This window comes from Neolamprologus brichardi, chromosome 5 (assembly GCF_056152115.1).
Source record: "Neolamprologus brichardi isolate AB-2024 chromosome 5, ASM5615211v1, whole genome shotgun sequence".
NCBI classification, from domain to species: domain Eukaryota; kingdom Metazoa; phylum Chordata; class Actinopteri; order Cichliformes; family Cichlidae; genus Neolamprologus; species Neolamprologus brichardi.
The window spans coordinates 29,458,731-29,481,518 of NC_142108.1; the positions used below are offsets into that span (position 1 = coordinate 29,458,731).

The 22,788-nt window shown below is 39.5% G+C and overlaps 2 protein-coding genes across 2 annotated transcripts; one reads left to right on the top strand and one right to left on the bottom strand.

Moving 5' to 3' along the window:
- Positions 1–124: 124 nt before the first annotated feature.
- On the bottom strand, positions 125–16,318 carry znfx1 (zinc finger, NFX1-type containing 1). Its single transcript, XM_006782769.3, has 19 exons — positions 16,099–16,318; positions 15,237–15,323; positions 14,303–15,132; positions 13,633–13,867; positions 13,108–13,460; positions 12,755–12,934; positions 12,511–12,617; positions 11,441–11,679; positions 11,189–11,320; positions 10,789–10,937; positions 10,395–10,538; positions 10,184–10,301; positions 8,165–8,391; positions 6,740–6,879; positions 6,083–6,215; positions 5,362–5,529; positions 3,626–3,736; positions 3,370–3,465; positions 125–3,161 (listed from the first exon to the last, which is right to left on the bottom strand). Exons 2-19 carry the CDS (start codon positions 15,280–15,282, stop codon positions 708–710), a joined length of 5,862 nt encoding a protein of 1,953 aa, XP_006782832.2. The 5' UTR covers positions 15,283–15,323; positions 16,099–16,318; the 3' UTR covers positions 125–707.
- A 596-nt stretch (positions 16,319–16,914) lies between these two features.
- Positions 16,915–22,120, top strand: tbc1d20 (TBC1 domain family, member 20). The gene is made up of 8 exons (XM_087840994.1): positions 16,915–17,342; positions 17,460–17,645; positions 17,768–17,848; positions 19,494–19,680; positions 19,845–19,946; positions 20,576–20,717; positions 21,227–21,405; positions 21,564–22,120. Exons 1-8 carry the CDS (start codon positions 17,291–17,293, stop codon positions 21,826–21,828), a joined length of 1,194 nt encoding a protein of 397 aa, XP_087697120.1. The 5' UTR covers positions 16,915–17,290; the 3' UTR covers positions 21,829–22,120.
- Positions 22,121–22,788: the final 668 nt, after the last annotated feature.

The following is a 22,788-nucleotide window of genomic DNA, read 5'->3' on the forward strand; positions in this document are numbered from 1 at the left end:
TATGTGAATGTGTCTTTTTATGTAGCATAACAAGTAGACTTGTTAATCACATTTGCTGAGCTTATTTCTCTGAGCCTATGGAGACCTATATAAAAATAAAGACAACAAGAACACGCTTGCATTTACAGACATTTTAATCTCATATGAACAAGCATTAACCATAATAACTATCAAGTCACTATTCACTGTTATTTTACAGTGTTTTACTGCCACCTGTTGTTAAGCCATAATGCAACTGGTACTTAATGGAGTCCTGAGCAACCAAAGACTCACCAAGTTTAACATTATGAACAATCATCTATTATTTAATCTGTAATTTACAAAGCATTTAAAAATAAACTACTACTCATCATGTTTAGAATAGCAATACTGCATGATATCTGTTCATAACAGAAGGTGGCAAGACGCATGTTGACATACAAGCATAAAATCTACATTTTCAAGAAAAACATTTCAAAAGTACAGTTCATGCAAGAAAAATATGGTCTTATTAAAAGCTCTCTGCCTAATCCATCTCGTAGGCGCCATAAAGTAAAACAGTAAAAAGTAAAGTTATGCTATTTTCCTTTGCCAAGTTATTTACACTGAGTACACTGACTTTTCTTGAGGCCCTTGTTTAAGTAAATCCACAAACTTTTGTCACTCATACATGTTCCAGCTAAGAGTCAAGGGTGGAAAGAAAGCAACAGGCTTTTCTAAAATGGCTTTTAGAAGTCAAGTGGATTAAAGTTGAGAAGGTTATTGGCGTCAGACCAAGCAGGGTGCTGTGCCCCATCCATCTCTGAGGCAACTTGGTTGTCACTTGCAAGTATATGGCTTTGCCCACCAATAGTAGCATTACAATCAGGACAATGTCTGCTCTCCATAGCCCCTCCACACTCTGTGATAAGATAGACATGGCCATTTGGACATTTGTACCAGTGTCCAGGTCGCATTTTCATGGCTGAGACAATCATCTTTCTTTCCTCGTCACTGATCCCCAAGCCACTGAGTGGAAACTTCTCATCTAGTTTCTTCATGGCTTCCTTCACTTTTTGCTCATCTTGCTCAGTGAATTGACCCCACGTTTCCAAAATATCTCTTATTTTTTGTACGTCTGATTGAATTTGATCCGTTTGTCTCCTCTTATTTGCCAAATGGCAACGAACATTCAGTTCAGCCAGGAGATTGAGTCTCTGTAGCTCTCTCTGCAAATCAAAGACCTGCTGGTCTGTGAATTTTTGGTGGTAGCTATTGAGCCAACACACAAACTCTGCAACGTTCCTCAAGAACTTGTCGCGATCCATGTCCAACATGTCTTTCTTCTCAATCTTCAGAAGCTTCTGAACTCTTATTAAGAAATCCATCTTGTTTTCCACTACCCATAGATCATTTGCTGTGAGGTAGGGTTTTTCCAGACTTTCTTCGATAAGCATATATTCCTTTTGGTCATCCATTTCATAGGTTTGAAGGTTTTCACACCACTGAGTTTGAAGTGCTTCCTTCTTTTTTTCAATATCTGACTGCTGTCCATTTATCTTCTCCTTTACCATCTCTATCTCTTCCAGACTGCGGTTGATCTGAGATCCGTAGCGCAGATTATTTCTGATCGGAGTGCGACACTTGGGGCATTCCTTTAGTTTTATGGCCACCTGCTCTACTTCATTTGCCTGGTTGTTATCATCCATACCCATGTATATGTCCATAGCTGTGTACTCAATGATGTGTTTACAATCCTCCAGCTGAATAAAGTAAGCGTCTGGCTCATTTTCAGTGCCAAAGAAAATCTCTGTGACGTCATCGTGGTGACAGATGCGGCATTTACTTGGGCATTTGTCTCCGCACAGTCCAATGCACGGGTGGCCACAATCTAGGGTCTTGTTGCAGGGTTCAGTGCATGGTGGGCGATCACATGGCTCATAGCAAAGCTTATTGCAGCGATGGTGAGCACACTGCCATTCACAGGGCTCTCTACAAGGAGCACATGGCTGCCCACATGGCTTCATGCACTTACTGTGGACACAGCAATTCTCACAAGGTCTCTGACAAGGAGGACAATCACCAGTGCAAGGTTCCTTGCACTGGTGAGAGCAGATGAGGAGACGTTCACATTTGTGAGAACAGGAAAAGTGGAAGCGTCCCTGAAAACATTTGCCGCAGGTACCACGGCAAGCATGTCCACATTTTAGCTGGTGCTCACATGGGGCCTTACATTCAGCCTTATCGATGCAATCTTTGTAAAAGCATGCATCTTCCTGGGTGTGTCCACACCTAAGTTTTAAGATGACCTTCACCTTGCACTTACTGGTGCATGGTAACCCGCAGACTGACTTACATGGATGTTCACAGCTGAGCAACTTCTGGCAAGGCTCCTGGCATGTAAATGTGTTTGGGTCCTGGTGACAAGGAATCATTTGTGTGTGTTGACACTTGGGTATGATCTTCTCAACCTTTACTGGACAGTTCTTTGGGCATTCTTTGTGGCATAGAAGTGTGCATTTGTGTCCCAGATCACATAAAATCTTCTCACACTTTTTGACACACTTATACTTCTTGTGCTCTGGGTCATATGGATGACAGACCCTAGCACAAACGTGGCCACAGTCTAAACGGAACTGGCAAGGCTGGGTGCAGCCTCCCTCGGGTGCTTGTCTGAAATCGTCAGCATTTGATACTTTTACCTCTCGATCTGGATGATTCTGACAGCACAGAGTCAGAGCCTTTCCAACCTGATCCTTCTCTCTCAAGGTGTGGAAGATTTTGCTCCACAGTTTGACTTGGTCCAGCATCACTCTGTTGCCAATACAGTAGAGACCTTTCTTGGCACGTGACAACGCTACACAGACACGATTGGAAATGTTCAAGAAGCCAACTTTAGACTGTCGGTTGCTACGGACAAGTGACAACAATACAATGTCATTCTCTTCTCCCTGGTACTTGTCTACTACATGCACTTTGACACCTGCAAACTCCTTGGCTGGCATATGTTTACGCAGACAGTGGAGTTGGCCAGTATAGGTCGTGAGGATGGTAATTTGCTCTGGTTTGTAGTCTTGATAGAGAAAGTAGCGACAAAGAGCTACAACAAACATTGCCTCATGACGGTTCTGATGGCTTTTTCCATCTCTGATTTCTTCTTCTAGTTCGTTGTGGTCCACAAAGTACAAATTGGTCTTTAGGCCCTGTAAATAAACATTTAATAAACACATTCCACATTATTCTTTTATATTCATCGTATTATATTTTTTATCCTGTATTCTAGATATTGAATGCACAGCCTAAATTAGATTTGAGACTTTAGATGCATTTGAAAGTCTAGAGTAGCAAAGTTTAAAAAAAAAAATCCTTGCATGCAGGAGGCACTGCAGGAGAGCAAACAAAAACATGTACCTTGATGTTTTCGTACTCCAACACAGAAGGATGGTTTTCTAACTCTTTGTAGATGTGTGGGGTCAGAAGACGGGCAATTTCTGGCCTCATACGATGCTTAAGAACAAACAAAAATAAGGACCATAGATGAACAAATCGCATAGAGATACTTAGATATATATCTTACTGTCTTTAACAGCATCATCTAAAGATGTCTACAATTTAATGACTGATCCTGCAAGAAGATGAGAGCGCTAATATATGCAGAAAAACAAACCTGGTAGTTCAGTCTGACAAAAGGCAGTCCCATGTTCACTAATCTCTCAAACATGGACATCTCCAGGTTGAAGTTCTTAGCGAGTTCATATACTGTGGCACTAGGGCGCAGCTAAAGGAGAGGGGGAAAAAAACACTTGTTTATCATATGCTTTGAAAGGTAAGTTAACATTAGAAATCAGATAATGCCCATATTTACATGAAACCTGTTAAATACCTGCTTATTTCAAGGCATTGCTTTCTGTTATTCCAAAAATAACAGTACGACTTCTTTTTCTAGACTTTAAATGCAATGCACAGAGCAACATCATGCAATCTAAGTGAAGAAAAGAGCACTGAGTTTCCTAGCCCTAGGACTAGGAGCATCAGACATAATTACTAATGAACAGCTATTAAATAGTTCCTAGCCATTTGTAAGCACCATAAATACAAATATGGGAAACCATGAATGAGTAAAATAAATATTCTTATATGGGTGTGTATTTGGATGGGAGTATAGAATGCATGCAAATGCACTCTAACTTTCTTTTGCTGTCGTTTTAGTTTTGCTTGTATGTATGTACTTGTGTATGTGTGCGTGCACGTATGTGTGCGCGTGTGCAAACCTAATTTAGCTAGAGGACAGAGCGTGATTGTGCATGTATGTGGGAGTGGTGTGGGGGAGGCAAGACAAATTCTAGTATAAATGTGAAGCATTGTGTTCTGCTCGATTCAACACCAAACCTGCGATTAATGACCAGCACAACAATGCCAGGCCTTATTTTACTTGGACAGTGTGATCCATCTACCTTCTCTAAATGCACAGATTCAAGTTTATGTTCCACAAAAATAATGCTTTAATACTTGCCTCTAGACTAAAAATAACTGCTATCGACTAACACTAATATGTGCCACCAGGATACCTTATCTGGTTTGTTCATTTGTTCTTTTTCACCACTTACTTAAATTGGTAAATTACAATATGAATAAACTAGAAAATATAACTATACTATAACTACACAAATAATTTTATCCATATACTGTAGCACATTAAATACTATTTAATGTGCTACACATGAGGTTCCATACTATTATGTTAATCTGATGTACATGATATAAAGAAGTATAATAATAAGGTGTAAAAACTGCCATTTATTTCCAACTCTGGGTTGCAAGAAGGTCACTCTTTAAGTCAACTTCATTTAAATTCCATTACTAAACTTTTAGCACAACTGCATGGAGCACACGCTTGTTAGTATAGTCAAATGTATACCCTATGTATGCAGATTCATAAATAAACATGAATAAACAGGGACACTAAGCAAATGTTAGTTTTTGATAGTTGTTGCACAGCAAGAATATACCAGAGCTGAATATTGAGATGTGTGATAGAGTTTTGTGTAGCTGTGATCACATGCTGCAGATTGGTAGACAGGCTGCCTAGCCATATGTCCTTGGCAGGCCCCGACAAGTTGTTGTATAATAGCCTCCTGATGTCCAGGATATCACTGTGTACTCTTCTCTATCTCTTGTAATAGCTAGTATTTTTTTCTTTTGCTACCTTCAAGGCAACACACATAAAGATATAGAAAAGCACAGAGCATCTCATAATATGTTGTCTTTAAATTTTCATGTTACAACTGTGCCTTGTTAAAAACACATACAGCGATCCAAAAATAGTCAAGCAGAGTTAATAAACCTTGCAAGTCTCCTAAGTGCTCAGGAAACATCGCCTTGTTTGTCTGTATCAGGTCTTACCTGTTGGTGGTCTCCAATCAGAATAAGATGTTGGCATGCTCTGCTCAATGTGGTGATGGTGTGGGCTTCAAGAACCTCTGCAGCCTCTTCTACAATCACCAGACGTGGACGCACTTCCTGCAGGGTTTGACGAAACTTTGCTGCCCCTGTTGTTGTCATGCCAACAACCTGGTGGACAGGATATTTGTTTTTTTTAAAGACAAGTGGACCTGAATTTGCTATTTATTTTTGTGGACTGTTAGAGCACAAGGTAGATATCAATCCTATACAAATGCGTCTGTTGGATTGACATAAAGACTGGAAACAGTGGGAAGCAGCTTGTCTGTTTCTGTAGTTGTTTAACACTTGGATTCTTTATCGCTTGTAGCCTCAGTCTGTTCATATGGCCACAGGTGCAATTGGGAAAAGTTTTAAAACTTTGTAACAAACCAATAGGTTACATTACTGTAACATTACTGTCACTTCTTGGATTACCAGGAGCAATTCTGCTCTCTTCTACTATTTTTAAATGGAGGCACAGAAGAAAAAACTCTTTTAATTTGGATAATATACAGTTTTTTTCTCTTGCACAAACATGCTCGCCACAAAATCTGGGCAAATGAAACCAAAAATAATCTATCTGTTAATGTTAGTTAAAATAATTTATAATAAATCTGATCAATTCTATATAATTTATGGTTAGGATTTTTAAAAGGAATATGCTAATTAATATATTCTGTACCGTGGCTTTTTTGAGGAGACAGAGACTTTCATGCCGTTTTACATCAGCCAATCTGTCCACTGCATTCTGGTAGGCTTGTTCAGATAGCAGGGCTTTTTCGCGAAGCTCCGTCCTGTAGCGTGACACCCACAGCCTGAAAACACAAAGCCAATATGAAATAGTAAAACACTGAACTGACTGAAAGAGCCATGCAGAAGCCCTAAAATTATTATTGTTTTAATCTGAAATAACATGGAGCAAGAGCAAAAATATATAGTATGATTGACTAATACCTCTTCATTATTAATACACATAAACAATTAAACAATTTAAACAATACATTGTTTTTGTCTTCCCTGTTTGTTTGTTTAAATGAGAAATAAAACCGTGTACACAGTTCTTTCAGTCCTGATTTTACAGTAATAGAAGACTAGATTTACATCTTGGCTTGGCTGCTGTGATAAAATCCTAAGAGATACATTTTCTTAGTGATTACTTGACTTAATTATACACAGTGGGAATATACGAAGGTAGGTCAGGGAATAAAACGAGTGTAGAATAAAAAGGCGAATTAAGAAAGAAGGAAAGAGGACAGAACTGTACAGAGAATGCAACAGAAGGGAAGAGCCAGAAAAAAAAGGTACATAGTAATAAAAGAAAACACAGATGCAGACATACCGATAGAGCTTCCATCTGTCTTGCTGACTAAGGGTCCAAACATCAAACACGTTATCTTCCTCTCTTTCAGTCATAGCTGAGGTCTTCCTAATTTCGTTTCGGATTTTTTTCTTCATCTTTTTCCTCTGGTCTGGTTGGAACTGTATGGATCAGGATGGTAAAAAACATTATAACCTTCTGAACCTCAGTTAACTAAGTGATGAATTCATATTATAAAGTAGATATTGTATTATTTTTTTGTTGTTTTCTTTTTTCTTTTTGTAATAAGTTGTCATAGTGTGCACTAGATACTGGATACTGGAGTTAGAGACATGGTTACATTGACTGACAGATGTTTTGACACAAGCATCTGGAGCTGATTGTTATCTTTTAGACCTCACCTCTTCTAACTACAATCACTGAACTAGATTTCTACACTTAGTTTATGCAGTTGATTGTTCTTGGAGCATTTTAATGCAAGTCTCTGACTAATATAATGGTTTGATGTTGAGCCTCAGTCTGTTCATATGGCCACAGGTGCTATTGGGAAAGGTTTTAAAACTTTGTAACTAACCAATAGGTTACATTACTGTAACATTACTGTCACTTCTTGGATTACTACAATTAGATTTCTACACTTAGTTTATGCAGTTGATTGTTCTTGGAGCATTTTAATGCAAGTCTCTGACTAATATTATGGTTTTTAATGCAAGTCTCTGACTAATATTATAGTTTTTAATGCAAGTCTCTGACTAATATTATAGTTTTTAATGCAAGTCTCTGACTAATATTATGGTTTGATGTTGAGCCTCAGTCTGTTCATATGTTGAGGGCAAACCATCTAAGAAGTTTGTGCTTCAATTTTGGTGAGTGAAATTCTAATGCTTCATTAGTCTGTTGAGCACTAATTAGCTGATGTGCCTGAGCATTGCACATAGGAAATTTAAACTTCCTAGCATTAGGCGATAATTAAGTACTCTACCCTTTCACCTAAACATGGTAACTTCTGCCTCTCCAGAATAACAGCATGCGGGAGACAAAAACACTACCACTGAATCTTGTAAATGCAAGACTGTAAACCAAAAGCCCAAACTGCTGGGTGACTTATAGTAACTATGTCCATCTTTTACAATGCCTGAGAAATCTTTCTCCTCAAGCTTTTGGTTATTACACTTACAGAGTTTTCACAGTAACATGCAAAGTCCTATACTTATCATCAACAAAGGGAAAACTGAAACTGCCATCTACCAAACATGGATGTAAATAACATATTGTATGCTGTGGACTTAAGATGTAAATATACTTCCATTGGTCAGATGTTGATTTAATGTAAGCATATCCTTACATCAGACTCCACTCAGTCTGCGATGGTTCTACATCAATGTGCTCTTAGAGAAATGATAAACTCATTACGATCACTGCACTAAACCCTTCAATTAAATTTACCTTGAATCCTTCTTCACTCTGCTCAGCCTGTATTTTAGCTTTATCCAGGTTCATAGCAAGCATGAGATCCTCGACTTCTCTGACAGCATCCTGCATTTCTTCCTTCTTTCTGGCATCTCTAATGCCTCTGGGACCAAAGTTGTCTTCAATAATCCGCTCTGCCTGGATCAGATCTGCCTCCTCAGCGATTTCAATGAGGTCCTCTTCTTCATCCACCTCCATTGATACTGTTCAGAGCGACAGAATGGGTCAGAATGACAATTCTTTCAAACACCACAACAAATGCACATATTTCTTTTTTTTATTGACACCTCATACAGTGAAATAATTCTACTTTCAGCATGCTCAGCATATGGTATTTATGCTATTCAACATACTGTATGTGTCATGGTCCCCGTGCCTGCCCAGCCAGCCTCACAAGGCTACACTTGTGTTTTTGCTTTCTCTCTCTCTCTCCCTTACCTCTCTGCCTGGGCGGAGCTCACTGCTGGCTCCCACCCTTGGCTCACACACCTGTTGGCGATCAGCTGATTTCCCGACTACTATTTGAGGCTGGGCCACAGATCTTCTCATTGCTGGATGATTGTGCTACTAACGTTAGTCTCTCTTCCCAGCTCCCGTGGTCTTGTACCTTTGCGCCCTACCTTCGTGACTTGTGAGTGATTTTTCCCTTTCATGTTCCAGTTTACCTTCCCGGACCTGTGACCTCCCAGCTGTACGAACGTGTGTGAGTTGGATGTGAGGACGTGAGAGAGCGTGAGAGAGAGAGCCTTCCCCTAATCCCTTGGAACCCTGGATTTTCCCCGTCACTGTATATATTATCGCACTGGTGTGTAAATAAACGGTGCTCTGAGACGTCAACCTGTTCTGCGCTTGAGTCCCTGCTTTCAGATTGTGACAGTATGTGCATGATAAAATGTTTATAGTCTTCACTGACAGCAATTGCTGATCTGAAATGACTGTGACAGCAGTTTTAAGTTTAGATTTAACGCTCATGTTGGTGTTTTGGAACCTTAAGTGTTTACATTAGATGAAAGTCAGTCATTAACCCTTTAAAACCGGTCGGAGCAGACATGCTCCATTTTGCGTAACTATTTTTAAATCCCGGTAGCACTGCAAACACGTAAGCTAGCGCAATAATTTTTTTTGCATATGAAACCTGAGGAGTTGTACTTACATCTTATGCCATCAGCTTGTCCTCGGTCACAGTTTCCTTCCACATATAGCTTTGCAAAAACTGCATAAAAAGCACTTGCAGCAACAAAAACATAATATTCCAGAAACACGATTTGCCGATCCGATCAGCTGTTTGTAACACTTCCTACATTGGATAAGACGTCAGCACAAACTATCGCATGTCCGCCATGACCTGCCCGAAACCGGAAGTGACGTCATTTTCGCGGAAATGTAGTTTTTTACCATCCGGGCCTCAATGAGCCTATACTGGTGTTTTTAAAAGTTATGTTTGACTTTATGACTTTCTGTGTCGTTTCTGGGATGCTTAGGACTCATATTGCACTGCTGGAAATAGTTTATTTTGATTCATATGCTGCTTTTTTGCAAATTTGCATTATAATATTTATTTTTGTTTTTCCTGCAGTATATAAAAATTGTTGTATTTCAAAAATAAAACTATGAAGATACTCAAAATAAATTTCCTGTGGTGGGAAACTATTTTGTGCAACTTTTTTGTATTTACAGTTTTGAGGGATAAGCCTCTTAAATTTCTCTAACTAGAAATATATGTTAAAAAAACAAAACGATTTTCAATTTTTTTGTAGTTTATTGCACTTTTTTGCAATGTATATAAGTACTATGCACTTAATGCAGACATATTATTAAAATTTAGGCTGTAATGGTTGTATTGATGTATAGCAACTTGAAATGCTCCCAAAAATGGCTCCACAGCATGTATTTATATAATATGAGCTCTGGCGGACTTGGTTCTATGGTAGGTCTTAAAGGGTTAAATAATCTTTCACTTGTTCAGTTGAGCACCGCTTAGAGTAAAAGTCTTACCATCATTTCCATTCGCATTCTCTGTCTCCCTCTGGAGGAAGACAGTGGAACCCAAACCCAACCACTCCATCATCAGGTTGGGCTTCTTCTCATTCCAGGTCTGAAATTCATCCATTGCCTACAAATCATTTCAAACTCATGAGTTTGGACTCATTCTGTCAAGCTCATTTCACATGCATAAAATGTGAATTTCTTATTCAGAATGACTCACAGGGGGGCGATGCAGGCTGTCCCAGTGTCGGCGCAAGATGAACTTGTGTAAGAAGCTTTCCCTCAACACACCTTTCAAAGAACATTCCAACATTATACTCTGTTCCTCGATCTCCTTCTCCTCTTCACACAGCTGCCTGTAAACCTGTTAAGCAGGTGAGCAAGCCACACAATGCAAAAAGAATGATTGTGTGATCATTGACAAAAAAAAACGCAATAGAAAACCTATTAGATAAACAAAAGATGTTTAACAGGAAACAAAAGGCATTTATTTAAACCTGTTTCATCTTTTTATATATTCTGAGTCTTTTCTTCATCTTTTCTGTGAACAAAAGGAATACACGAGGAGCATTTTAAAATAAGATTCAAACTGCAGTTCACCTGCAAGAGCTCACCTGATTATATGCATTACGCAGATGACCGGGCAGTGTTCGTCTGAAGTTAGGTGAATGGGTCAGCTCCCTCAGATTGAAACGCTTCAGGATCTCACTGTTGCTGCGACCTCCAACTCTCACTATGCCATCTTTTAAAAATTTATGAATACCTGAGATACAGAGTTAAAATAAATGCATGTCACATCCCAGAACACTGAAAGCTTTTTTTGCATTGTCCATTCCAGGAAACAGACCAGAAGGATAAATAATTAAATATAACCTGAAGTAGAGGTCTGTGGCCTTTTAGTGAATGTAAATACACTTGACACATAAGATTCTTTGTACCTGAAATTGAAACATCCTCTTCCGTGACAAGTGAGCAAACCAAGCGTGTTATTACGAAGCAGCTGTCGGTGCTTACCCTCAAGGAACTGATCCAGGGCGTGGTTGGTGTAACACACAACCAGCATCGGAGCCATGTCAGGTTGATCTCTCCAGAGTTCCTGGTTGGTCAAGAGTGCCTGAGCAATCTTTAGACCAACGTAGGTTTTTCCTGAGGCCAAAAAACATGTTGATTTTTGCTAGAGAAAACTTAACTTTGCACTTCTTAAAATTCTGTCATTCAACAAATAAAAACGAAAAACTCACTAACAATGGTCTTTCAATTTCTTACCTGTGCCTGGAGGTCCTTGTATGATAGACAGTTCTTTTGTGAGGGCCAGCTGGAAGGCTTTCATCTGAGACTCATCCAGACCCAACTCCTCCATCCTTGGCCAGGCCTCTGTCTTCAGACTGTGAAAGGGCCGTATTCTGGCCTTGTAGTCGGGGTCAGCAACAGATGACAAGTCATAATTATCATTTCTTCGAAGATAAGCTGGCGGTTGGACATCTGTCTTGCATTCCACGATGTACCTGAAAGAATTAAAGATCCTTAGTAATATATTCCTTTAAAGAAAATCTCTCCCTAAAGAATAAATCAGTGTTTCAATATCGCAAGGACTTTTGCTTAACTACAGAAACTGTGCTGTTAAAATCAGGTTTCAACGGTCAATGGGAACTTTCAGTTGTCAACGGTAACTTTATTGTCCCCAATGGGAAATTGATTTGCAGTCTGTCCATACACAGAGAGACAAAAATAAACAAAAAACACCCCAAAAAAGCCCAGACAGAACAGCCCAGATTTTATCATCAACAAAGTGCAGTGTGCAATGGCAACAACCCTTATGGTTTAGTGGTATTAACCATGATAATAGCAGCAGCAAAAGACACCCTATGTCTCTTGGTCTTTGCTGCAGGCACTTACATGAGTTTTCCTAGTTTACTTGTCAAACTAGTCAAGTGTGGCCTTGACACCCTTTTTTATGTTGTAGTTCTGAGAGAAAAGGTTTAATGGAGTTTCATTTAGAGATACTGCTAGGCAACAAATATAAAACAATATTTTTCAGTATTTGTTAAGGGTACTGAAGGTGATTGCAATATTTGAAGTATTGAAAAGATCCATATGTAAACGTTTTTGGGGAATTGTGAGATGATATGATAAATTAAAGTGAATGCTGAACTTACTTTGACACTTTTACTCCAAAAAACGCTGTCAAACCCTTCTTGCTACTATTTTCTCACTCAAAACTCTTTTAAAAATATTTGTGGTGTTAATTGTTTTGAAATAACTTTTGGATTTTATTAAAGAAAAACTTGACAGTAAAATCTGAAAGTCCAGGGCAGCACATTGACACACATCCTTACCTTTGAAAGGGCAAATCATCCTCCCTCTGCTCCTGTAAGCCCTCTAGAACATACCGATAAGCCTCAAAGTAGGCAGTGGTCTCGACCATCAGAAACACTCGATCTTTCTGTGATTTAAAAAAAAACACATTTTGTTCTTTGTATTTCTGTTTCAAATGATCACAGATATTTCTTACATTTATGCAAAGAAACTGAATGCATCATGCCCATTTTAACATATGGTGCAAACAATGTATTACTCTACCTCAATCCTTGCCAGCTTTAACCTGCTCTCCTCTGTAAATGTAATCTGGACCAGTCCTTCCTGCAGATGTTCAGGGTCTCGATCTGACACTGTGGCAAACAGGAAGCTCTCGAAGTTATCACTTGACAGGCATACCAGGGAGCCATAAAGCAATCTCTTGGAGTTCTGCCAGCGTACAAACTGTGGGAAAAATGGACAACCTGTTAGTAATATACATGTTTATATATGTCTTTACATTTGCCATTTAAATAGTGAATGACCAGTGTATGTATTAACACATCAGTGACACAGAATATACTTTACTGCATCATTCAAATGCCATTTTACAAAGACATCAACAACCAGAAGCTAACCTTAAGTGGCTGTGCGTCAAACTGGACAATGTAGGCAATGCCAGTGTGTGTGCATTTGGGCACCACTAGCTGTGCGTCAAAATATATTCTGATATCATCAAAGCGCTTTGTCTTTAGTGGGCTGTTGGTCCTTCCGATATCTTTTTGGTTCTGGAGCAATTGCTGAATCCCCTCACGCAGTGGTCGCACAAAGTCCTCTCTGAGCAGCCGGAAGTGTGTATCAAGGTAGAGGTGGGTGTTTGTGTAGCTCTGGGAGGTAATGTTAGGTCTAAGGAAAGGCCTATGCTCCTGTCGGAACTCCTGTGGAGTTGGGTAGATTGGTATGGTCCTGAAATCCTGTTGATCTTCATCATCTAGGTTAGAAATAGTGGAAGTATTAATAACTGTCCGATCTATACTAACATTTCAAAACCTTACAAAAAGATTTTTTTTCTGGCCAACTGCATGGTATTTGCTTCAGGACAATCTATCCAAATATGTAAAAACAAACTGATTTCAGTAGAAATATCTCTAAGAGCCAGTTACCTGGGTTACCACCACCAGAGGGCAGGAATGCATATGTGTCTCTGTCTGAGCGCAGGGTACCCTCTCTTGCTCTATTCTGGAGGTGTGTGATCAGGTCCTGAAGTTGCTCCACACTTTCCTCAATTTGAGGCTGAAAGTCCACACCTGATGCCCTCAGGCTGTTAATGGAGGCTTGGAGCAGTGTCAGTAACAAACTCACTGTATGAACCGAACTAGCAGGGAAGATGTTAAGCACCTAATAAACATAACAAGGAAAAAAGAATTGAGCTACTTTAAAACTGTTAATAAAAAGCACAGGAAATAAAAACAGAAATGCCTAAATAAGGTTTGTTTACATCTATGTAATCTGATTTTCTCAATAACTGTATCTTTCATTATGCCTTTTTCTCTTTGCACACAGGAAAAATAAAAATAAATGTGATTTATATATTACACTATCATTCCCACTGCACTGTATGTACATGTAAAAAAAATCTCACTGGTCTGTATTTTAGTGTATGAAGTACATTACAGTATACACACTGTTTGTACATAGTAGAATTCCCCTTGTACTTTATTGCTTCATCTATTGAGCAATTTCCTCATATGGTTTTCAGATATAAAATCAATTATCCTTCAGCTGAATTTCCTATGTTTTGTCAGGTTTTCTATGTTTCATCAGTTTATTTACCTGTGAGAGAATCACCAGGATATTTTCCAGATGCTGTGGGTATTGTGCTCTGCGAGCAGGTTTGCTATCTGACACCATCCCCACAAGATAGTGGGGTAGAGAGGTGCAGAAGAACCCTGAATCTTTTATAATGCCAGCCAGGTGCTGCTGAGTGCCTCTGTCTGTCCTTGATTTAAAGGCTTTACTCAGCACCAAGCAAATGAGTTCGATAAGATCCTGCCTTATTTTGGTCTCACTGAGGAGATCTTTCACAGAAGGATGTGAGGACATGGTAATGGCCACTACAGATGGGTCTTTTAGAGAGAGTTCTTCCAGGGCTTTAAAGCCCAGTCCTCGGCCCTGTGGTGGCCTAGCTGTGCTGGCAGAATTTGATCTCCTTCCATTTCTATCTTGCCTGTCTCCCTCAACATCTCTTCTCTCACCCCTCCAACCTTCTCTTCTGTCTCCACGTTCTTCTCTCCCTGCCATCCCCATTCTCGCTCCTAGTCTAACAACCGGACCTGCTTCTGGGTTTCTTCCTACTTCTGATCTCCATCTCTCTGCACCTTCCCATTCATTTCTATCTCTTCCAGCACCTCTTTGTCTGCCTCCCCTTTCTGTATTGCGGCCCACCTCTATTGCTCCTCTTCTTCTACCTCTCTCTGCACCTCCTCCTGCTCCACCACCTCTTCCCCTTCCTCTCCCACGGAGCGCTTCACTGTCTCTTTTCCTTTCCTCCCTTTCACCTTGACTACTCCCATGACTTTGTGCTCTTTCTCTGTCTCCTTGTGCTCCCCTTCGTCTTCTCCTTCCACCTCGACGAGCATTCTCACTTTGGACAGTATCAGTATCTAGGGGAAAAATAACATTTATGTAATGAGACTAAAGTAACAAATTTTAGTTGACAGATTTTCTCAGTTTATTATGTGACTGCCATCACATACTGTATAATTACCATTATTAGGTCCGCTTCTCCCAGTCATTAAAATCAAGCTTTCCATGGTTGTGCATGTGGTAGATGATGAACTTAAGACCAGTAACACTGATGATTTAATAGTGAGAGGAAGGAGAAGAACTACATTAAAGCACAATGCAACAATACAATGATTTAGAAATTTCGTCAGGAGTCTATTAAAATAGAAAACACAACACAGCACTGATTGAGGAACAGTGATTACTTTCACTCTCCATCACTGGGTCATAACTTGTAGTGAGTCAGCGTCAGATAGAAAGGATGTTCTCATTGATTACATCAGTAAAATCTGGGGGAATCAAAGCTAATAGAGTTCATGGATGAATGGATATGTGTGTGTGTGTGTGTCTGTGTGTGTCAATGACTATATTTTGACTATATTTCAATGTCCATCGTTGTAGGTTTGTTGGTGGGCGCTATAAACGAAACGTGCCATATTTGTTTTATTCTAATGTTGTCCATTGCACTGAATTCTTATGAAATGCAAAGTCTTCCCTCTGCTGGATATTGCCCGACAGGTTTCCTTTTTCAAGAAATGATTCAGAGGTTTACACCGCAAGTCTTAGTCACGGATGTGCCAATAATAACACTCCACAGGCTGGCTGCCCTCCAAACAAGCTATACCATTCATATTGCCTTTTATGTGTCTGTCTGTCTGTCTGTCTGTCAATGACTTTACATGTCGTGTGCTATATGACTTGCAATTTTAGCTATCAGTTCGCATCACTGTTCTCAGTGTACACGCTATTATTATTTACTAAATAAGAAAATACAATAAGACAAATAACTCTGTATCCTAAACACTTCCTATATGAGCGATAGCCTAAGAAAAGAACGAACTTACCAAGCGTGACATCCGACCAACATGAATATTTTCCTGGTCAAACTTTGTCTAGCCGTCTCTCATTCGGTCTGTGCGCAAGCTCATCGCAGCCTCTTCTCCGGCTGTCGACTTCAGCAACCTGCTATTTAAGTGCTTTGTCATTTTCGTTTTCGTTTCTCCAGAACTAACACCCCACCTAGAAGACAGAATGGATTTGTCCTTTTATCCTTGACTAAAGATAGAGAGAGCATTAAATTAATTGAAAAGCATGACTATCTAGGACCATGTAAAATTTAGGTTTATTTTAATGTGATATTGGGCACACATGTTATTATTTTTAAATAAATGAAACAGGAAGCACTGTATTGCATAACTATGGAAGTCTAGTCTAGTTAATAATAATAACATCCTAAGTAATAAGTAGCAAGAATAGACTGCGGGTTTTTATAGCATTGTATTTTTTTCATCTTTGATCACATTTAATAATTATATTTGTTATAAACGCATTTTTGCTTCCGCTAATTTCCAAATTAGGCCTGCTTAAGTTTATCATTTACTTAAAAAAAGATTTTAGACAGCACCACAATCTCTCAGAATTGTTTATCATTTTTATTATTATCATTATAAATTGTTAAGTCATAATTTTATATCAAGGAAAATACTGTTCCACACAGTTTGCAGACAGTTCTAGTTTATGTATTATATAAACCCGGTAGATAAGTATTGCCTGATGGGTTTTTTTGTTAGTGTTTTCCTGTTTCTAAAGTTTCGTTTCTTTACAGTAAAAATTGGGTCGACCCCTCCTCCTCTTCCTGTTTTTTTTTTCCTGTCACGTCATCACTCCGTACGAGCGGCTAGGCTAACTGTATCAGCTGTATACTTGGTTGCTTCCGCCAATGTAAACATGTAGCCGGTTTTTCGATTTAATCCAAGTGCTGGTAGGCGGTTGTTAACCTGTTTGTCAGTGGTCCCAGCAATGATGGCTGTGTTCCTAAAAATAGCCGTTATGGAACCAGGGCAGTGTAGCACGAGCTTAGTAAATAGCTAACACTGAATAGCTAGTTATCTACCAGGCCGTGTTTTCATGGGGCTAGCATTGCTAATTAAACAGTTTTCATTGACAGCCACGCAAGGCTAAATCGGAGTTAGCAAAAACTAGGGAGAATGGAAAGTAGTGCTATCTAACGAGGACGCATCAAGACGTACAGACACCATGAAGAAGTCTAGAAATGTTGGAGCATCGTCGCCAGTGAATGGAAAGCAAGGTAACGGTCGCTAACTGTGTCATGTCAACTGTTTGAGTACACTTCGGGGCGCTTTGCTAACAAATAAATAAACAAATGTGGGAGCATAGCTTCTAACAGTGAAACGATGTTGTCTAGACTGGGACACCAGACGGAAGAGGAAAATAGCGGATATCACACAGGCACTGAGTGTGAGTCCAGTAGACGTAGCAGCTCTGAGGAGGATGGCTATCAGTGAAGGAGGACTGCTGACCGATGAGATACGGTGCCAGGTCTGGCCTAAGCTCCTCAACGTCCCCCTTGATGTCTTGAATCAAGAGCCAGGTATTATAATTGTTGACGATATGCAGTTGCGCGTCTCGCCTCTTTTTCACCTCCTAATACAAAGGCTAGCAGTCAATGCACCATACACTAATTGCTAGTGGCAACATTTTCATTTTTTTCAGACACTGTAGACCGAGAAAATAACAAAGACTACAACCAGGTGTTGCTGGATGTCCAGCGTTCACTACGGAGGTTCCCACCTGGTGAGTGACCAATCTATGCCAATTGTGTCTACATGCACACACTGTAGACATTATATAGAGTGACTGTGTCATCATTTCTAATACAACTATAAATTCCTCCAGTTTCTTCACTGCTTTTCCAATTCATGGATTGGGGGAGCTGAAGCATATCCCAGATGTTATGGGAAAACTGAACTGGGTTGGCAAATTCTACTTGCAAATCTTGTATATTTTTAACCTTTGCTGACATGGACACAGGGTCACCATCATTCTTTATATATTATTGGCCTTGTAGTGGGTTATGGTGTAATTGGCTAGAAGTTTTGTTGAGAAATGTTTTAATGTTTTGCCCATACATTGTTGACAAAACACTGTTTCTTCCATTGTAACCTTTTAAATTCGATAGTTATTCACCTGAAAAATAATCTGCATTTAATATTGTAATTATCAATGCAATGTGAAAATGGCTTTGCTGCTACTAGCTGATATAGTGGCTTTTGCTGGTAGCCACTTGGCTTCGTTACAGCTATATCTATTACTCTCCACTGCAGGAATCTGTCGTGGTATTTTCTGTAAAAAAAGAATGTCTGCAACATGGTCAGAGTTGTGGTCGAGCTATTTTATTACTGCATGAAGGAGAGCCAACACACATCACAGTTCACAGTCATTCCAGCTCTGACCTTGGGACATCTCAGCTCCTCTTTTATACCCTCACACACAACTCTGTGTATCTTTTAGTTACAGCAGGTTTCTGTCCCATGGGATGTTACTGGGGAGAGGGCAACTCCCACTATCTTTTCCCAGGAAGCTCCTGACACTGGTCAGCTAGGGAGTTTCGTCCTTCTACACCCCAACAGTTAGCAGATAACATAGTGAAACATTGTTAAGCAAAGCAAAGCAGTTTTTCACCATGTCATCCTGACACATATTCATACTTCGGCTAAGCCTACAAAGGCTATACAAAAATCATACAGTGAAATTCTAACCACCTACATCTAAATGTAATAATAATAATAATGGATTGCATTTATATAGCGCTTTTCTAGGCATCCAAAACGCTTTACAATTCCACTATTCATTCACTCTCATTCACACACTGGTGGAGGCTACAGTTGTAGCCACAGCTGCCCTGGGGCAGACTGACAGAAGCAAGGCTGCCATATCGCGCCATCAGCCCCTCTGGTCATCACCAGTAGGCGGTAGGTGAAGTGTCTTGCCCAGGGACACAACGACCGAGACTGTCCGAGCTGGGGCTCGAACCGGCAACCTTCCGATTACAAGACGAACTGCCAACTCTTGAGCCACGATAGCCCCAATAAATGTGAGGATTAACTAGATTTTTCCCATTACAAATCAAATTCTCAAACCAAGACAATTGAGAATTCAGTGAAATTGCTTTTCCATCTTTTTCAGCTAAATAAACTTGAGTTGAAAGAGCTACTATGGTGGTTAGCCCAACTCCAAATTTGAATTACATAGTTATTATTTTTTTTAGTTGTGGAGACATTTTGAATGCCAATGTAAGCTAACAGCTGTATTTTATTTGAAAAATGCTGAACGGGCTGGTCTGTTTCATTTTGAGCACTCAATGCACTTTCGATAACAAGTCTCATCCATCCAATCACACAAACATTCATACAGCGCTATTTTGGCTATGCATGCATAGGTATGCCAGATGAGCAGAGAGAGGGTCTCCAGGAAGAGTTAATCGACATCATCCTCAGAGTTCTGCAACGTAATCCCCAGCTGCACTACTACCAAGGATACCATGACATTGTCGTGACCTTTTTATTAGTTGTGGGAGAGCGTCTTGCAACTGCTCTAGTGGAGAAGCTCTCCACACATCACCTCAGGTACTTATTACAGACACAAATGAATCTACAGCAGGTTATTTTCTCTGCTACTTAATCTTCCACTTTTTTTTGTATGCACAGTCTGTCCTTATTGCTTTGTGCTTCAATAAAAAATCATACGGTGAGGTATTAAAAAATGCTGTCTGTCTTATTCTCTTTCTCAGGGACTTCATGGATCCCACTATGGACAACACAAAACACATTCTTAACTATCTGATGCCCATCATTGAAAGGGTCAACCCTGAGGTGCATGACTTCATGCAACAGTAAGATTCACTACTATTCTAGTGAAAGTAGACCCAATGGCTTTTGTTCTGCATTAGGATACAAGAGGATGTTAAACCTTGCATTTTTATTTTTTAGTGTGTTAAATGACAAGCCTGAGATTAGCTTCTTAAATTTACAGTAAAGAATTGTGCATGCAATAGTAATTTTTTTTGCTTTAGACAGAAAATCTTTTAGCGTCTGTTGTAATGACAGTACTAATGATGATCATTAGTATGACCCTTTACTACTTTGGCATATCTACAGCGGTGTCTCCTTTAAACAGCTAAGGTTAATGTTAAAACAGGTACAACTATAAAATGAAAGCTGTTTTAAGTGAAGGAATGAAGTGTGACTGCTCTTACATCACACTGATCCAATTATGATTGCTCAAGTTTCAGTTGTAAGGCATCCACGTCATTAAGGCTGCAACCAAAGGTTACCATTACAGTTGGCCTTCATGTTTGATTTTCAGTTCCTGATTATATCATAAATATATAAAGTATATAAAGTGCAAGTTGTAGAAATTTCTGGTTGTAGGTGCTATATAGAGTACTTTAAGTGGAACAGTTGGCAAACTAAATAGTTCAGTGTGTCATTGTAAGCTGATCTCATCACTTGTCATTTTAAGGGCTGAGGTGGGTACAGTCTTTGCTCTCAGTTGGCTCATCACATGGTTTGGCCATGTCCTGTCAGACTTCCGCCATGTTGTACGGTTGTATGACTTCTTCCTGGCCTGCCATCCATTGATGCCAATCTACTTTGCTGCTGTGGTGAGTTTCCTGTTTCCTGGTTTGTCTCTAAGAGACACTCACCAAACATCAAGTTACATTAAACACTACATGAATTACATATTCTAAATCAGTGTAAGAATAAACCATTTATATAATCTCCATTTGTGCATATGTAAAGCTCACATTTTTTCACTCTGCAAAGGCCATTGTGACAGCTGAAGATATGGATAATGTTGTATTCATGAGGGTTGTGGAAACCAATTTGGTAATGGTTGAGCATTTATTGACATTATCTGTGGCTAATCAATCAATCCCTTTATTAGTAGTATTATTATTATTATTAGATCAATGCAGTGATGTCAGATCAGTTCTTGTTTTTAAGTTGCCCCTATTTAGTTTAATTTAGTCGGGTGTGTTATTTTAAATGATTACATCTCTAATGGGAATGGCTTCTTATTTCTGTATGAATGTATCATTGTTTTCCTTGACAAATATGCTGTTTACATCTCTATGTTTATATTGGTATGCAAACTGTATTTATGTTGTAGATCGTGCTGTACAGAGAGGAGGAGGTATTGGAGTGTGAATGTGATATGGCCATGGTTCATCACCTGCTATCCCAGATTCCCCAGGATCTACCCTATGAGACGCTCATCAGCCGAGCAGGAGACCTCTTTGTACAGTTTCCCCCCTCTGAACTGGCTAGAGAGGCTGCTTCACATGAAAGGTAAGTTCTTACAGTTATTTTAGTGGTATGAAACTGTCATCACTGATTTTTCTTATATACTAATACTCACATTTTAGTTTCTTCTACTTCAAAAACTGCAGTTACTCACTTTCAATAAAACCTTTTTCTGTCTCTCTACATGTATCTGTCTCTTTAAGCATGGCAAGCTCTACCTTTAAGGACTTTGAACTTGCATCTGCGCAGCAACGACCAGACTCAGTTCTCCGTCGCAGACGCAGACAAAAGCAGGCTGCACTGGAGAGCTCAGGAGTGAGCTCTGTAGTTGCAGTGGCCCGACCTTCAGCAGCACGGCGGTTTGTTCGACTTGCAGTCATGGGTCTCACGGTGGCTTTAGGGGCAGCAGCTCTTGCTGTGGTCAATACTGCTCTTGAGTGGGCCCCCAAGCTAGACTTATTTCCTTGAACTGCTTTTCTTTTACACCAACACTCCATGTATTCTGTCCTCTACTAAATCAAGCTGGTGGGTCTGCTATCAAGAACCCTTTAATGGTTTAAACCACAAACCGCAGAGTCGGCAACACTGTCTGGGTGCACTCTCTAAAGTCAGTCTCTTTCGTCTTCGAGGATGTCTTTCTACTCTGTGTAGGGTTTGTCAGGCCTTTTTGCTTTGTAATTCCCGAATAGGCACCAATGTAAATGCTGCTGTTGTTCTGAAATGAAGAATATAATGAAGAGACTATGTATAAGAACCATTATTGATGGTCATCACGAAAGCTTATTTATATTTAGTATTAGGATAATCTGAAGGCATTATCCTCACAGGGATTTGCAGAAAACTTGGCAGACTCACTACATTTGAAACTGCTGCCAATTACGAGCGCCTGAGTGAATGTGTGTGTAGTTGAGTGTGTGCGCAGTCACAAACCGTTTGTTATCTATTTGATACCTGGACCAAATAGGGAATTCCTGAATTCTCGCTTTGTAAAATTTACTGTTTGTTAATTTTAAGGTAAGTAACTGTATAGAAACATGACACGCAGGCACTTTAAGGGTCACCATTTCATTATTTAGTATTTCATTAGTTATGTTTAACCCTTTCAGTAAGCGTATAAAGGTATCTTCTCTTAAGGACCGAGTATCTTTAACACATCAGCAGCTGTTACCCATGACTTGCTTAAATGAAACTGGTCTTACAGAAGTAAATACATTGTAGCTTACTTGAAGTTTTTGTTTGCCTAAACATATATTTGAGAATATGCCCTCGCAATAGAATATAGCTTTCATCGCCCAGGAAAATAGTATAAGAGTAGCTGAGTGATAACGTTTAAGTTATTTAATGCTTGCACACACACACACCTGAAAATGAGTTTGTGTTTTGTGTACCCAAATAACTAGTTCATGTAAAAAAAAAAAAAATTGTAGA